The sequence below is a fragment of the Somniosus microcephalus genome, chromosome 3 (genome assembly GCF_052327205.1).
Source record: "Somniosus microcephalus isolate GS21.2 chromosome 3, FLI_Smic_1.0, whole genome shotgun sequence".
NCBI lineage: Eukaryota > Metazoa > Chordata > Chondrichthyes > Squaliformes > Somniosidae > Somniosus > Somniosus microcephalus.
The window spans coordinates 139,729,664-139,747,660 of NC_140989.1; the positions used below are offsets into that span (position 1 = coordinate 139,729,664).

At 42.4% G+C, this 17,997-nt stretch overlaps 1 protein-coding gene across 3 annotated transcripts in view; it reads right to left on the bottom strand.

Annotated features, from left to right (window-relative positions):
* Nucleotides 1–6,085: 6,085 nt before the first annotated feature.
* Nucleotides 6,086–17,997, bottom strand: part of LOC147121437 (synaptosomal-associated protein 25) — a 190,648-nt gene continuing 178,736 nt past the window's right edge. For all 3 annotated transcript variants that reach the window (XM_085981679.1, XM_085981677.1, XM_085981678.1), the window contains exons 6-8: nucleotides 13,738–13,863; nucleotides 9,968–10,112; nucleotides 6,086–7,341 (exon numbers count right to left, since the gene is read on the bottom strand). In XM_085981679.1, coding sequence (XP_085837805.1) covers nucleotides 7,273–7,341; nucleotides 9,968–10,112; nucleotides 13,738–13,863 — 340 coding nt within the window. In that variant the 3' untranslated portion in view covers nucleotides 6,086–7,272. The remainder of the gene's footprint in view (nucleotides 7,342–9,967; nucleotides 10,113–13,737; nucleotides 13,864–17,997) is intronic.

The following is a 17,997-nucleotide window of genomic DNA, read 5'->3' on the forward strand; positions in this document are numbered from 1 at the left end:
ATGGCATGGCTCAAATTTGAAGCTTTTTCCTCTCACCTGTGTTTAATGGGAATATTCTAGATCCTTCAACAAAATTTGTTGTAGGTATAGTTCAATATCTTAATGAAGGAATAAAAAAAGCACATGGAGGATTATAATTTAAGCCAGCTAACTTCGGGAATGCTCTTTATGTATACTATAGTTACGTAGAACTTGTAGTTATGTGTTGTCACTTGTTTTTTGGTTTCTTCTTCTGTAAAATAAATTACTACAAACCTACACAAATTCATCTGTAACAACCCACAATGAGATACCTTGTTTTGGCATTATTTGTCTTTTTGTTTGATATTGAGCTTAAGCACAATTCAATGTGAGGGAATTGGACATATACTTGAAAAGGAAAAGAGCTGGCACAGGCGCGATGGGTCAAATGGCCTCCTTCTGTGCTGTGTGGATCTATGGCAATCTCAGTTTTACCAGAGAATGAAAACTAATATATTTGGAAAATAATTATTTTGTATGTGGCTGTTCAGGGAATTTTTTTTATGATAAAGATTTGGAAATGCTACCTTTCTTGTTTGGCTTGGTTGATTCTTAAACAAATGACCTAACAAAGAAATCAATACAAAATTAAATTATTAGTCTTCACAGTTATACTTCAATATTGTTTCAAATGTGTAATTTTTATGTGTATCAGCTTAGGTTTATTGGCAGATCATTTGTGCAACTTATATTTCCCTCAAGGGCATTTTTTCCACAATATGGACAATGGATAGCTCATAAACTATTACAAGTGCTAATAGACACTTTTAAAAATCTTATTTGGATACAACCATTTTAACATTCCCATTTACTTTTTAAGTTATTTATCGAAAGACATTTTCTTATAAGAACATAAGAAACAGAAGCAGGAGTAGGCCATTTGGCCCCTCAAGCCTGCTCCTCCATTCAATAAGAGCATGGCTGATATTCAAACTCAACTCCACTTTCCCGCACTAGCCCCACATCCCTTGATTTCCTTAGGGGGCGATTTTGCCAGCCCTGGGGAGGCGAGTATGGAGGTGGGACTGCCGGGAAAATGGCAGAATTTGGGGGCGGGTGCCCAACCCGCCTCCACGCCATCTTGCCAGGAGGTGGATAGCCGTCCCACGCTGGGTCCCATCTCCTTTGAGGTGGGAAGGGATTAAAGCCTAATAACTGCCTGTTAACAGGTAGTTAACAGGCAGAAAATAGGATTATCCCCTTTTTGCCCTCACAAAGTGTGGACTTCCCGAAGGCTCCGAAACCCACCAGCTCAGCGAGGCGACTAGTGGGTCTGCGGGGGTCGGGGGGGGGGGGTGCAAAAGTGTGATGTGAAGGTAAGTGATGGGTGCAAGTGTGGAGAGGTGAGTATCAGAGGTAAGTGCAAAGTGTTAGTAAAAGTGTACTTACCTTTGTTTCTCCCTGCAGGCTTCAGTCGGTGTGTACGTGGAGAGTCTCGGACCTCCGCGTTGGGAATGACAGATGGCCATTGCATTCTCAGATGCAACAACTATCTCATTTCTGTAAAAGAAAGAAGTTTGATGAGGTCTTGAATTCAAGACCTCATCAAACTACAGAGAATGTCAGTGTTTGACATTCATACGTTGACGTTCTCTGCAACTGGTTTTCCCTTAATTGGCCTGCTGAGCCCGCTGGGCGGGCTTAACAAGGTCAATCAAGGGAAAATAGCGTGGGTTGGCCACAAATCGATGGATGTGGGACATCGACCCGCCAAGCAGCAGTCCCTCCTCCAACGTGCCCCCATTAATAAAATCGCCCCCTTAGTGTCCAAAAATCTATCGAACTCATTCTTGAATATACGCAATGACTGAGCATCCACAGCCCTCCGGGGCAGAGAATTCCAAAGATTCACCACCCTCAGAGTGAAGAAATTTCTCCTCATCTCAGTCCTAAATGATCCCTTATTCTGACACTAGACCCCTAGTTCTAGACTCCCCAGCCAGGGGAAACATCCTCCCAGTATCTACCCTGTCAAGCCCCTTAAGAATTTTATATGTTTCAATGAGATCACCTTTCATCCTTCTAAACTCTAGGAAATATAGGCCTAGTCTACTTGATCTCTCCGCATAGGACAATCCCCCCATCCCAGGAACCAGTCTAGTGAACTTTCATTGCACTCCCTCTATGGTAAGTATATCCTTCCTTAGGTAAGGAGACTTTTTTCTTATTTTCCTTTAGAGTACAGATTTTAGTCTATTTTCAAATATTTCAGAAATAGTTTTCTTACCTTACATGTTTCCTTTGTCTGCCTAGGTTTGGCCATGTGTGGGCCTCAGCTTGAAACCTGCAGTCATATTTGGGACAGCTCTGCAATGGTTATTCCTTCAGGTGAAGTTTACACTTATATTCCCCTCCCACACCCAGTTAATCCAGCCCTATCCTTAATCTTCCATAATTAGCACCTGCCGATGACCAGATCTTCTTGAGCTACAGTATGCAGCATGCATTGTCCAAGAGCAGTTTCAATCACTGAAGCAAGCAGATTGGGACTACGAGTGATTTTCTTCTGTGCACTGTTGACTGGATTGTTGTGTCAGTTGTATTTCTTTTTTTAACCCTTGATTGTTGTTTTGTGTTCTGCTACTCTTCATTCCAAATTCTTATTTATCAAAAAAGTCTGTTTTAAAAGTTTCCTTTGTTGTTTTCCATCCAGTATTTGTGTAAGTGTAATGTTGGTGACTGATTGCCTTCAGCCTGCCAAACAATTCTTCAGTTATTTGCTACAGTCCAATTTGCAAGCTAAATCGAGTAATCCGTGTTGGTCATCCTTCACTTGACAGTGTCATATTTTATGTTCCAGTATTGCCTTTTGCTCTCCATCTTCTTCCCATCCTACATGTCTGACCTGAATTTGGTGTACTGTTGTCATAGCTGATTGACTTCATGCAGCCAGAGTAATGCAAGCACATGTACAAGCACAGAATATCTTCCAGTCAAAAATACTAGTGTGGAGCATCAAATGGCGATATTTGGGCTAAGGTGGAAGACCCTCAACTGATCAGATCCTTCCACTCAAAATACTAATAGACATCTAGGGCCTCAACAACAGAACAGATAAATATCATTGGTCCACAAAGTCACAAATCTTAATAAATGAAAACTACAACATTCTGTCCTATGCCAAAATAGCAGGCAAATGTGTTCCATACGTAGTATTACAATTTAGTTGATTACCCACCTGTAAGTGTGTTCCTTCTCACCCATAAAATTAACTTCCATATAATATGGATAATCTCAGCATATCATCAGAAAGGGAAATACTCAGAATGCCTATTCCTTTAAAGCAAATATGTTCCTGTACTCATCAAGAATAGACGGATATCAGTACTGGAAGCGGGATGTTTTTTCCCCCTATTTTTTGCATCTAATATCAGTGTTGAGCATCCTGGGTCATCTATTGTTGGAGATCTGAAAGGAATAGGACACTTCAAGAGTGACTAAAGTTTTTCAAACTGGCCTCTCAATATGGGTATTCATTACCCCAGTGGCCCAAGTAGGAATGCCAGGAAGGTAATGCGGTGCAGCTCATTGATCAATAATCTGCACATCTGCAGTCCACAATGAGGTTAAGAAATCTGCAAAAAAAGCTACGGCAGAAAGTTCCAACATGTCCAGAAGCTGGAGAGATGATATTTAGAGGAGGGAAACCAAGTTATGGACTGTTTTGATATTGGGCAAGAATTTGCTGCCAATGTAATGGCGGGTTTACTGGTGCTCACCCTTATTAATGTGTCAATCGTCCAGAAACAGGTGGCAAGGGAGAGCTCCCCCGTGAATTGCGAATCATCACAAGTTGCTGGATGAGTTTCGCCGCTCCGCCTTTAGCCTCGCTAAAACGGCATCTCGCCCTAAACCTTCCTGTGAGTATCAAGAAATTGCTGGATTTGCACATGAATTGCCAATTAAACTCACCTCAGAAAGTTAGGGCTGGTACTTAACAGCGTAAGTACCTTTTTAATGATGAGATTTATATTCCTGCAATGCCAATCAACCTCTCTAGCCCAGAAAGGGAACAATTAAAACTCGTTCCTACAGATTCAATCCTTAAATCTCATTGGTTAAGGAGAAAGGCTGTTGATCCCATCATTCACCAAGGTCCCAGATGCCCCGTTGTTCTCGTTGTGCCATTATCAGCTCACACTTCCAGCAACTTGCAGGGTAAATAATTTTCAAGCTGAAAGGTGATAAAAAGTCTAACAAACAGGGCATGCCACAAGATGCCTCACTCCAGCAAATTCTGGGTCATTGGGCCAGAAATTAGGATCGGGTGCTTGCCGCGCGTGCAAGCCCCCGATCTGCACTCACCCTGCGCGCTGACATCTGAAGCCCGGGCCTGCTTACATTTCCTGTCACTGGCCCGGTTCAGATGTCGGCGCGATGTGCTTACCTGATCCAGCGGCGTAGTTAGTGCAATGTGCCGGCTGGGATCAGGTGAGCACTCTGCAGCCAATCAGGGGAGGGGAAACTCATTCATGAGTTTGATAGTAAAGACTGTCAAACTCATGAAAAGTACGGGCGCCGAAAAGACTAGTTTAACTTTAATTAAAATTTAAAAAAAATCCCAATAATTAAATAAACTATAAATAACTTAAAAAAAACTATTTAAAACAATTAATAAAATTTTTGAAAAAATAATTTTTTACGAAATCGGGTCTAAAAATAAACTTACCTTACTGTAAAGTCCTTAAAAACAATGAAGCTGTGGAAAAAACGTAATAATTTTAAATAATAGACCACTTACCTTCAAGAATCCACTCCTTACGCCTCCTTTTTTCATTTCTAAAAAGTCCAGGCCCTTGCACACGCGCAAACCTGTCAAAACGAAGGAAGTTCAACGCGTGCGCGCAGAGTCCTGCGTGCACGTGTTGGACCTCTTAACCCCTTAGTTCGATGGAGAGGAAATGCCGGTTTCCCGCACATGCGCTGTGCATGCTGAAATCCGGCACTTCCAACGGGCCCACGCGTGAGTACACCGTCCATACTCACGCGTTGGGACCGGAATTACTGGCCCATTGTTTGTTCAACAGCCTGTAGCATATTCTGATGTATAATTGTGCATCTCACCTCTCCTCAACTCTCTTCTGTTTTTCTTCCTTTCGGATTCTGAAATCAGTCCTTTTTTCTTCTGTCTCTTTACCCGTACCAAGTAAAAGCATGTGGATCCCACCAGATGCAATAATATGTAACTCTGTTTGATTTTCACTCACATATCTGGCTTGGCCTTGGATAACTATATGCAAAGTGGAGCCTGTTAAAGAAAGCTTGGATAAAGTTTTGTAAAGTGCTTTTGTAAAACTCTTGCCTGTATTGTCTGCTGCTTCTTTCTATATATAATTTTAGTGTAATTTTTCTTACAGTAAATTATCCTTCATTTTTATTCTGCTTGTCCTTGTCTCTCAGAAGCTAGGAAACTATAAACATGCACAATGACAAGGAACTAGCCAGTAATATAGCAATCTCCCAAACAGGAGGTTATTATATTGGTGTTATTATTAACAATAAATGTTAATCAGCAACTTTTAGGCACAGACATAGAGCCATTCTCATTCGTATACTCGTCAACAAGCTATTGAGTTGAAATGAGATTTTAAGAGGTAACTATCGGTATATGGAGTATGGAGCAAAACTGAAATTCCCTACTGCTAACTGCCAACACAGTAATGTCTTTACATGAATATTTACTTGAGTAGTACATCATGATTTAGCAAGACTTTTCTAAAAGAATCTTTCATGGTGTTAAAAATTGGTAACTGGTGATATATAATAGTTCTTTGGCAAGCAGATCAAAGGATCTCTACAGAACACATTAGGTAATCTTTAAAAGAATTGGAAAATGATCAATCATTGGATTTAATAAGTAGTTTAGGTCGTATGGGGAGATTTCCTTTGTACGTTAAGTATAGTGAAATAGTGAACATGTTCTTTATCAAGAAGTTTCTGGTTTTGTTACATATAATGTGCAAAGGAACTCTTCTCCCATGGCATCAGAGAGATTAGGCTGTCTCAATGTGTGTTATAGATTTTCCAGAAAGTTATGAGGGCAACAAACTAAACTGCACATAGCTTAAGGTTTATAATTTTTAATCATTTTAACTAGCTACAAAACATTAACCACTTCACAGTCTGACAGGAGGCAGAAGGAATTCCATATTACATGCTATAATGACATTTATCTCAACAGTTTCACAACTTGTGTTCAGTCATTTCATTACTACATAGTCCAGCCATTTGCTGTACACAGCTCTAAATATATAAGCAACAAGAATCTTTACAAAACTCACAGGGTAATAACAAACAAAATACAATTTCTTTATAAAAACTACATTATATCTTTAATAAATATTCAGGCCTGTGTACACAACTATTTCTCCCTATTAGTGCAATCTTTCCACCACGTATAATCACCATTAGCAGCATCTAAACCTCATGGATACAATGTCTAACCACTGCCAATATGCTTTGCTTCAGCATTAAGTTGACTTTTTCTCATTTTGAGCCAACTGTGTATTCATTACAGAAATTGTTCATTTAGTAAATGCTTTATCCTTATTTTACACCATGTTCACAGTTTTGTTACGAGAACATAAAATGTGACACTACTGTAGGCTTGCAGATATAACCGAGTATCAACTGTGTCCCAATACTGAGCATGCTTTGCCAAGGCGCTACTGCCATGTGAAGATCATTTTAGCAGAAGGTCTTAAAGTTAATATCATGCATAATTTATGAATAACATCACCTCAGGGCAAGGACGATTACAGTTACATACACCACACTTCCTTGACGTTAACTTAGAATGGTTCTGTGAAATAAACATAAGACAACGTTTTTTTACTATGTGTTTTTACCATCACGACACAATTAGGAACATGGCAGTAGCTTTGTGTAATGACACAGTTTACAAGGACAATACTGTACATTCTGCATTAAAAAGAAAAACAGCTTTTGTAGCATTCTTACTTTACCAAGCAAACTTTGTTTGCAAAAAAATCTGGAAAACAAGTTGTAAACATCACTAGTGAGCTAAAGCCATGAATCCAGCCCTATATACATCCTTTGGAAAGAGATTTATCTAGAAATAAATAATTACAAGTACTCTGGTTAAAAAATATGACAAGCTACACAGGGCAACCTTTACACTGGGTCTGATGTGTGCATGTGTGCAAACCTAGTCAGTAAATACCACAATAAAATCAAGTTGTACACTGCTTTTTGAACAGTGCCAGGGAGTAATGCACTTTCCTGCAGAGCTTAGCCACTTCCTAGCATTTTTGTTGCACGCTGGTTAGCTTCATCAATCCTGGTTTTATTGGATTCAGCCTAAAATTAAAAAACAAATAATGCACACAATAATTTTGTAAAGGAGGAAAGACAAATAAGCTGTACAACACCAAAGAACAAAATGCAGATACAAAGAAGAGTTGAACTGCAGGCCACTGATACAAAATGCCATTAACATACGCTCGCGATTGAAAATTAAATCTCAACACTTTTTCAACACGCTCAAGTCATTTTATGCAGCAGAGGCATGTTGATAGGAACTGCCCTATCAAGAGCAAACCATTCAATTTACCCAACCATTCCCACTGAACCAACACTGCAGAGTATATGAAGAATAAATCTGTGCCTAAATAAATGCTTCATGCAAACATCTGATTCCCAAATAAGCACTAGAAAGGAAATGTTCAATTGACTGGATATAAATGCTTCTAATGCTGATTTAATGGTAAATCACAGAGGTGCAGCAGACTGGAGAACCCTTGTGTAGGATTACAGACCAGTGGCACCCTATGTAAGTGTGCGCAGATGTTTCGCTGTTCCTTGGCCAGGATATGTTGCTGCAGGCCTAGGAACAGTGAAACATCTGTGCATATAGGGTTACCAACCCTCCAGGATTGTCCTGGAGCCTCCAGGAATTAAAGATTGATCTGGACACGGCTACGAGCAACCCGGGAGATAAACCATAGGGGCATTAACAAATGTTGTGGGTTTTTCTCATTCTCTCTTTATACCTTTGCTTATTAGTTATAAAAATATTGGAGATGTGGGGAAATAAAGCTGTTTGACTTGGTAGAGTGGTTGGTCATGTGACGAAACCTTCAGGAACACATCCAGCCAGAGTTGGCAACCCTACTGCACACACTTGCATATGTGGTTTAGTCACTTTGGTAATGTGGGGTTATCCAGGTAACAGGGCCGTGCTAATACATTATTCGAGGTCAGGGCCCCAAAGAATAGAGGATTCTTCCTCCAGACAGCTGGGACTTAGTAGCAGACAGGCAAGGAACTGCATGTGGATGTGACAGGAATATTATCATTTCTTGTTAATTGGTGTTTCTGATTGTTATTCCATGTATCTGAGTCTGATTAAAACACTGTTTTTTATTAAGCATTCATTTCCCTTTCAATTCAGAGATCGGCATAAGTGTTGCTTGTTCATCAGGCACTAAAGGGATCAGTAGCAGCACCATTATAGAGATAACAAAAGGCTGATCTAAGAGCTGGGGGTTTAATAATAAAAATGATTTCTAAACACTAAAATTATCAAAGTTTATCACGTTAACAAACTTTGGAAGTGATAGTCGTCCTGCGATAATTTTAGTGAGAAGGTCAGCGTGGATTTCCTGTTTTGTACTCGCACTAAACTTATCACTAAAGTTATCAACAGGAGAAATTTCACCCCTCTGTTCCTCCAATGACTCTATTCACACATCATGTTTAAGCACCTAGTGGTGTTGAATCAGGAGATCTAGTTGTGCAATTGCATCAGCATGGCTATTTCTGGAGTGCTAATCATGGGAATTGTGCCTTTATCCCCTAGATGATCTCACATGTCCTGATATCCCTATCTTCATTGGAGTTAGGTTTTTGCAAACTCTCTACAAATCTGCTGGCAATATATCTAGCAACATTTATATTCTAAATACAGAAAGAATGTCACACGATTTAGGTACCATCTACAAGATGCACTGCACCAACTTGCCAAGGCTTCTTAGGCAGCACCTCCCAAACCCACGACCTCTTCCACCTAGAAGGACAAGGGCAGCAGGCGCATGGGAGCATCACCACCTCCAAGTTCCCCTCCAAGTCACACACTATTCTGACTTAGAAATATATCGCCGTTCCTTCATCGTCGCTGGGTCAAAATCCTGGAACTGCCTCCCTAACAGCATTGTGGGAGTACCTTCACCTCACGGACTGCAGTGGTTCAAGAAGGCGGCTCACCACCACCTTCTCAAGGGCAATTAGGGATGGGCAATAAATGCTGGCCTTGCCAGCGACGCCCACATCCCGTGAATGAATAAAAAAAGGTTCCCACAGTTGAAAATTCATACAATGTACATTTTACTATGGGGCTTAAGTGCAAAACACTTTTTTGTTTGTTTTCAACTCTATTTTTGCTGTGAAAGCTACTTGTTGCCATAGACCTTCCTTTAATTGGAAAAGTTGACAGGTCAGGGCTCCAACTCCTGCTGTCCACAGGACTCTGTGATCAACTAACACGGGTTTAAAATGAGCCAATATTCTTGTGTCTTTCCTTCGCATCACCACCTCCCTCCAATATTGTAGCGCCACAGAATGGGGCGCCATCTGCTGGCCTGGCATAGAACTGATAACATTTGCTTATGGTGAAAGTCAACTGGCTGGCAATATGATCTCCAACTGGCCAGTTGGGAGGGAGGTTTTCTCTTGCTTATGTTTCTTTCTACTGCACTTACAGTGCTAACATGGGATGGCACACCTATATATTACTGTTTAATAAGATAATATGAGTTTCTAAACTTTAAGTCTGACACATTATAACATTTATCAGAAAATGATTTCATGAATAGCCAAAATACATTTTAAACCAAAAAAACAATCGTTCAGAAATAATCACGACTAGTTACAGAGAATGTAACATTCAATTCCAATTTCTTAAAAACTGATTTGCTAGTAGTCTTACCTTCTCCATAATCCGGTCAATCTGGCGGTTCTGTGTATCAATCTCATTGCCCATATCAAGTGCCATGTGGCGAAGATTGCCAATGATACCACCAACCTGCTCCAAATTGTCGTCCATCTCATTTTCCCGGGCATCATTTGTTACCCTGTGTCAGAGGAAGATTTCTTTAAAAATGTTATTTGGTGCATGTGTTATAGTCTATGCCATACAAGGTAGAAATTAAAGCAGCTTAACACTTCTTTTAAAATAGGATAGAGGAATGCAATACATGACCGTTAGGTAATCTTCCACTGTTATCAGCAATAGTAGTTTCCATTTTACTAAACTGTATGCAACCTTTTACTAGGCATTTCCAAGTGTTTCTGCACTTTGTGGTCGGCATCCGAACCGAAAGCACACTTACCTGTTGCGAGGCCCCAAACAAAAAGTTGCTGTCAGATGCTGCATAGTTGAGTACAGCGTAGTGGTCCACGGATCCCGTGTGTGTAAGCATACCTGGGATCATGTGGGCTGGTGCTCCAATCAGCAAACAGAAGGTCTAGCAGAACTTGCATATTAACATCGCAAGTGCAATGTTTTCTGCTGCTTAAAGTATTTGTTAAGAGCTGCAAGAATGGCTCTTATGCTGACATCTAAATGGAAATATGCAGAAACATACAGAACTGCACAATATTTCTCTTGATATTTGTTGAGTTAATCCCCAACTAAATTAACCTTTAAATCGTGACAAGTAGTGGAAACCATGCACAACATTCGGTGGGTCATATGTAAATGCTTCCATTTCCAGCCTCACATAGCTTTTAAAATTACTTGGATTTGTCAGGAGCTATCCCCTTACGCTGTGCAAACAGGCCCTGTGCCTGTTTGCACCAGCGGTAAAATCTTCATATGTAATTGCTGGGCGGTTGGTGGGCAATTAGCCCAACTCTGCGCCAACAATTAGGATTTCCACATCGGTGCAGATCATCTGTCAAGTTGGAACTTGACAGATCGTTAGTTCGGGAGTTAGTGAATTTGCTGTCCATTTCAAAGGCATCAGAGTACGCCGTCATACCGACCGCAAAATTCGGGCCAATATGTATTCTATGCCATTCTCATTATGGAAATTCGCAACTGGTTCACAATACAGTGGAATGAAAGCTGGAAAACTATGAGTTCATTGTTGGCCTCAGGTATCTCCAAACCTAGGATCACTGAGGTAGCGTAAACATCATGGCCTTGATTTTAACTGACCCGTGGAGTCGGGATTGGAGGCATGCAGGGGGTTAAAGTCCCGAATTCGGGGGTCCCGACACCATCCGCCCCCAACCCGCCTCCATGTAAGTTTCAAAGGAGGTGGGTACCTGCCCCGCACTGGGACCCGCCTACCCAAGGCGGGAAGGGAATAGTGACAATTAACTGCCTGTTAACAGGTAGTTAACAGGCAGTTTTTAGCCTAATCCCTATTTTTAATCTTGAACTGTGGGATTCCCGACAGCTCCAAACCACGCCAAGTTAGAGGAGTCGGGCTGTCGGGTTGAAGGACTTGGAGGGGTCGAGATGTCGGTGTTCAGGTGAGTGATGGGTGCATGAGTGCAAAGGTAAGTGTGTTTGGTGTGTCTAAAGTGTGTAAAGAAGTTTAAATTACCTGTACTTACCTTTTTAGCCTTCCTTCCTCTAGCTTTCGGGAGTCCATCATCTCACCGGCACAGAAAGCAGAACGGCTGCGAACTGTCAAAAGTGACAGCCTGCAGCTTTCTGTGCCAGAGAGATTTCTAACTGAGTCTGTGTAGAAGGACTCAGGTTAGAAGTAAGACTGTCAGTGTTTGACAGTTACAAACAGCTGTGAAACACTGATATTTCGCTGGGCGGGCTCAACAAGGTCAATCAAGTTAAAATCGCATGGATTGGCCACATCTCCATGGAGGCGGGACTACAACCCCGAAAGTTGCAGTCCCGCCTCCTTCCCGACTTCTGAGTGAAAATCACCCCCCATATCTTGACCTTGGCCGCATTAGAATTTACATGGTCACATTTCAGGGAGCAGAGAAAAAGATATCATGTTGGTGTTTAAGGCAACTCAGTCTACTTTCAGAAAGCTATGTTCAGTAATGATATCACCTCACCAGCTTCTCAACCTCCATGAATACCAATTCTTCCAAAACGCCACTACCTGTATTCTTTCCCTTACTAAGTCCTGCTCCCCATTATCCTTGTCCTCACCAATTTCCATTGTTCCTTGTCCCCAATGTATTGAACGCAATATCCTTGTTCTCATCTACAAATCCCCACCACAGCCTGGTCCCTCCCTGCCTCTGCTATCTCGTCCAGCCTGATATATCAGCACTTGTTTCAGTCCCAGCCTCAGAGGAGGACCCTACTGCACCAGTGCGTCTTATATTTCTCCTCGATTTCTCACACCAGCCATTGGAGGAGTTACCAGAGTGCATGGAGCCATATTCCATGAGTTACTAGCCTTTAGGAAAAAGAACAAGAGAAAATGTAAAAAAGATCAACCTCCTGAAACTCTAGAAATATCAGAAACATCTGGGCCTAGAAATTGAGTGGAGGGCATTGCGCTGGAATTATAGCCGTTTCTGAAATTGACTTGGGCCTTACCATCGGCGTTAGCCGGTAGCGCTGCGCCGGCACCGATGACGTCATCAGTGTGCGCAGCGTCCCGGTTGCCGTGGTAACCCGGCCCCAAGCCCAAATTCAGTTGCGCCCGCCTCGCCCGTGGCAGGCGCAACCAACGATTGTGGAAAGGGTTCTTACACGCCTTTGCGCCGGCGCATAAAGGTGGAGCGGCGGCCGGCCGTGTTCCCGGCGGCCGCCTGCCCGCACCTCCCTTCCCGGACTCCTGCATCACCCCCCCCGCGGCCCTGATGTGTGTGTGCTGCGAGCCCGGCACTTCCCCGAGGTGCCGGGCTCAGATGTCGGGGGAATCCGCCGGTCAGTTGTCGGCTGCAGGCAGCTCCTCCTTAACAGAAGGAGGAGGCCTGCAGTTCCCCAGCCTGCCGCACCGCATCGGGTGCCGCAGCAGGGGATTAGCGCCGGAAAACCCAATTGAACGCCCGTTTTGAGGCGCTAAAACCCTCCTTTAGCGCCCGCCACCGTCTGGGCCCGGCGCAACCGAATTTTCGTCGGGCGCTGCCGCATTAACGCTGGCGCAAAATTTCTGGCGCTACAGCCCTGGCGAACCCACAACCCAATTTCTAGGCCCTGGTGTTTACCTGCTGCACTGACTATGATTTTCCCCTTTCCATCTTTCACCATAATCAGCCAATACACTGCCTATATAGCTACAATAGTTTGTTCTAATCTGTTAGTGTTAACTGTACTGTTTCCCCCACCATTTTTAAGATCAATAAAAATCTTGTGTACTTACTGATAGAGTTTTGCATATCTTTTGTATGTAAAATAAATGTACTTTGGCAGGTATGATCTCTAATTTCATAGTATTGCTTTGCTGCCTCTGTGAAAATTGAAGGTGTTATTTCACAGGTGCGCAGAAGCACATAATAGTCAGCAAAAGCATCTGATATTCTGCAAATGGTACGAGGAGGCAACAGAATATCCCAACAGTGACAATGAGCTTTAAACGTTCTGATCCCTGCGCAGAGCTATAAGTCTTTCCCATTCGTAAAACATCACAGCTCACATTCACGGATAAACTATCCTCTTCGGCTAATGACTGCCATTTTGTATCTCATTACTTAGGGCTGCGGTGAAGTCCAACTAATAACACATCTTTAGACTTGCGAATTCTGGGTTCAAACAGCTGATCTCACCTGCGAATAAATCCCCCACTGATGGCCATCTGCTCACGCTCATCCATCACACGAGCAGGCTGACTGGCGATGACCCCATCTTGGTTATTTCCCCAGGCCTTTTTGTAAGCATCACTTGACTTGAGCCTGCTCAAGTAAAACAGCGCGTCATAAGGTAAATACCGGAACTACGATGCAAAGCGGAATATCTTACACTCAAATTGCTAATTGCACCAGGTATTTTAGGATATAATAATATACCAATATATCATAGCGTTCAAAAAAAATGTTGCCATGACTGCACTAAACATTCATTACGTTTGTCAGTGCACAACAGTTCACATAGGAGCAATTGTCTTCATTATATTAACATGGAGATTAGTGAAACTTTGGATCATTGCACAGAACAACACATAGAACAGTAACATCAGCAGACAGAAAAAAAAGGCCATGTTCCGCGTGGACATCACATGACAGAAATCAGACTGTCCTGTTGAGAATAGTTTAGGGGAACTAAAATGTACTGCCTTTATTGTTAAAAGTAATGGAGATTTTTGACATCATGAACCAGGTATTATGAATAAGCTCTCATAATAGCTCATCAAGCAGTGAGATATTAAGTTGCTTATATATATTTTTTCTGACCCTCTGTACCAATGTTATGTTGAAAGCTCTGTTTTATGTTTAAAATAGTGACTGAATTTCAGAATAATATATCGGTACTTGTTGTAATACATTGGCCATACATCAATGCCTGATGTACACACCCTTGTCAACGAACACACAAACTAAAGACACATGTAGAGTGGAACGAATGCAAGAGCCAAAAAAAAAGCAATCAGTAGAATATCAGCATCAGAAGGAAAAGCATTGGATAACTCCTTGCACCTTGTTCATGCTTGGACCCTAGGCATGAAAAGGAAATGTGAAGCACATTCAGGCAGCTCCACTACCCTACTGGTTCATCTGCATCAAATGCACCAGCAGTAAGGGCACTAATGATTGTCCAAGCACACAGGTAGAATGGATCTCTGATAATCGAATAACATTGGGAAGTTATAAAACCAGAACCAAAGAAATTAGTCAATAGCAAGCTGAAAGAAAATCATGATTTGCAAAACTAGTGTGCATTCTATATGAATATAAAGACCCATTCTCACCCGTGCAGTCAACAATAACATAGAAATCATGGCAATGCTGCAGTGTCAGGTCTCTGAGATATGCAGCATGTACTGTTAGTGTTACTAGTGTTAGAAAGTCACTCTATTTATTAAAGCTTTGCTGATTCTTTACTTTTCAGTTACCTAGCCAAACATATTCTAACAGTAAGTTGACTTAGTCATTCTTGAACGCTATGGGGGTGAAATTTGGCTTGGGCGGGTACACAAAACAGGCGGTATCACATCATAAGGACATAAGAACATAAGAAACAGGAGCAGAAGTAGGCCATTTGGGCCCTCGAGCCAATCAATAAGATCATGGGTGATCTGATCTTAGCCTCAACTCCACTTTCCCGCCTGCTCCCCATAACCCTTGCCTCCCCTGTAGCTCAAATATCTGTCTATCTCCGCCTTGAATATATTCAATGACTCCGCCTCCACAGCTCTCTGGAGTAGAGAATTCCAAAGATTCATGATCCTCTGAGAGAAAAAATTCCTCCTCATCTCCGTTTTAAATGGGCGACCCCTTATTCTGAAACTATGCCCCCTAGTTCTAGATCCCCCCATGAGGGGACACATCCTCCCTGCATCTACCTTGTCAAGCCCCCTCAGAATCTTATGTTTCAATCTCTCATTCTTCTAAACTCCAATGAGTTTAGGCCCAACCTGCTCAACCTTTCTTCATAAGGCAACCCCTTCATCTCAGGAATCAACCTAGTGAACCTTCTCTGAACTGTCTCCAATGCAAGTATATCCTTCCTTAAATAAGGAGACCAAAACTGCACACAATACTCCAGATATGGTCTCACCAGTGCCCTGTACAGTTGTAGCAAGACTTCCCTACTTCCCTACGACTGAGTGCGAGGTCAGCAGAGAGTGCTGTGAGTTTGGGTAAGTGTGAGAGTTCTTTAATTGTTATTTCTCTTTAAATCATTCTTGATAAGATTACTTAAGCAGTTTAAATAAAGGGAAAAAGTTAAGTATTTGGGATTCTGTTGGTTTAAGAAGAGTAAAACAAGGTTACACTGCAGTAGGAGTAAATTGGCACAGCAGGCAGTGAGAACCAGTTTTCTAACCAATCAGCAGGGGTGACTCATTTGGCTGTAAACAAACAAACAGTATAAAAAGACCATTGCTAGTATGAGCAAGCACTGAGTGCGAGGTCAGCAGAGAGTGCTGTGAGTTTGGGTGAGTGTCTGAGTTAGGGTAAGTGGGGTGTTAGATGCTCTTTTCAAACTTTAACTCTGTGGGTTGCAGTTAATAAGGCCTTTCTGGTGCAGAGTGACTGTTGGTGAACCATTTAACTGGTGTAATTAGAGGGATTGATTTAATTTAAATCCAATAAATTAAAGGGTATACTAGCATCTATAATCGGGCAGAGGGTGTCCATAACTAACAATAAAAAATTTAATTAATTACATAGAATGGAGCAGGTGATGTGTTACTGTTGCGAGATGTGGGAGCCGGTGAACCCCATTGAGGCTCATGGTGATTACGTCTGTGACAAGTGTCTGCTGCTACAGGAACTCCAGCTCCGTGTTGATGAGCTGGAGTCTGAGCTTCAGACACTGCGACACATCAGGGAGGGGGAGAAGTTCCTGGACTCTGTGTTTCAGGAGATGGTCACACCTATGAAGTTAATTAATTCAGATGTAGCCCATGGTCAGGGACAGGACGGTGTGACTACGAGTGAGGCAGGTACGGGGATCCAGGAGGTAGTGTTGGAGGAGCCGCAGCCCTTGCTCTTGTCCAACAGGTTCGAGGTTCTTACTCCCTGTGGGGACAGGAGCAGGAACTGCAGGGAGGATGAGCAACCTGGCCACAGCACCGTGGAGCGGGGGGCCATTCAAGAGGGGGGAGTAACTAGAAATGTTGTAGTGGTAGGAGATAGTATTATTAGGGGGATAGATAGAGTTCTCTGCAGCCGAGAGCGAGAGTCCCGTAGGCTGTGTTGCCTACCCGGTGCCAGGGTTAAGGACATCTCCTCTGGGCTGGAAAGAAACTTGCAGTGGGAGGGGGTGGATCCAGTTGTCGTGGTCCATGTTGGTACAAACGACGTAGATAGGACTAGGAAGCCGGTTCTGTTAAAGGAGTATGAGCAGCTAGGGGTCAAATTAAAAGACAGAACCTCAAGGGTAATAATCTCTGGATTATTACCTGAGCCACGAGCGAATTTGGCTAGGACAAATAAAATTAGAGAGTTAAATGCGTGGCTCAAAGACTGGTGTGGGAGAAATGGGTTTTGCTTCCTGGGACACTGGCACCAGTACTGGGGCAGGAGGGAGCTGTTCCGTTGGGACAGGCTTCACTTGGCCAGTGCTGGGGCTAGAGTCCTGGCGGATCATATAACTAGGGCTGTAGAGAGGGCTTTAAACTAACTAGTGGGGGAATGTTCCTAGAGAGCAAATAATAAAAATGACAACAGAGAAGGTCATAGACTTAGGTAGCAGTGGGGAAATTAAAAACCAGAGCGTGTCAGGAAGAGGCAGAAGGTATGGAGTAAAAGGTAAAGTAATAAAAAGGGCAAAAGCAGGAACTAAGTGTCACAAAACATATTTGAAAGTTCTCTATCTGAATGCACGTAGCATTCGTAACAAAATAGACGAGTTAATGGCACAAATAACTACATATGGGTATGATCTTGTGGCCATTACAGAAACATGGCTGCAGGGTGACAATGCCTGGGAATTAAACATACCAGGTTATTTAACAATCAGGAAGGACAGGCAGGAAGGAAGGGGAGGTGGGGTGGCTATGTTAATAAAGGAAGAAATCACTGTAATACAGAGAAATGATATTGGGTCAAAAGATCAGGATAATGAAACAGTTTGGGTGGAGATAAGGAATAATAAGGGGAAAAAAACACTAGTGGGCATAGTCTATAGGCCTCCGAACAGTTGCAACTCTGTTGGACGGAGTATCAATCAGGAAATAGTTGAGGCTTGTAATAAGGGAACATCTATAATTATGGGAGATTTTAACTATCTTTTAATTGGACAAATCAAATTGGGCAGGGCTGCCTTGAGGATGAGTTCATTGAGTGTATTAGGCATGGGTTTCTTGAGCAGTATGTAACTGAACTGACCAGGGGGCAAGCAACCTTAGATCTGGTCCTGTGTAA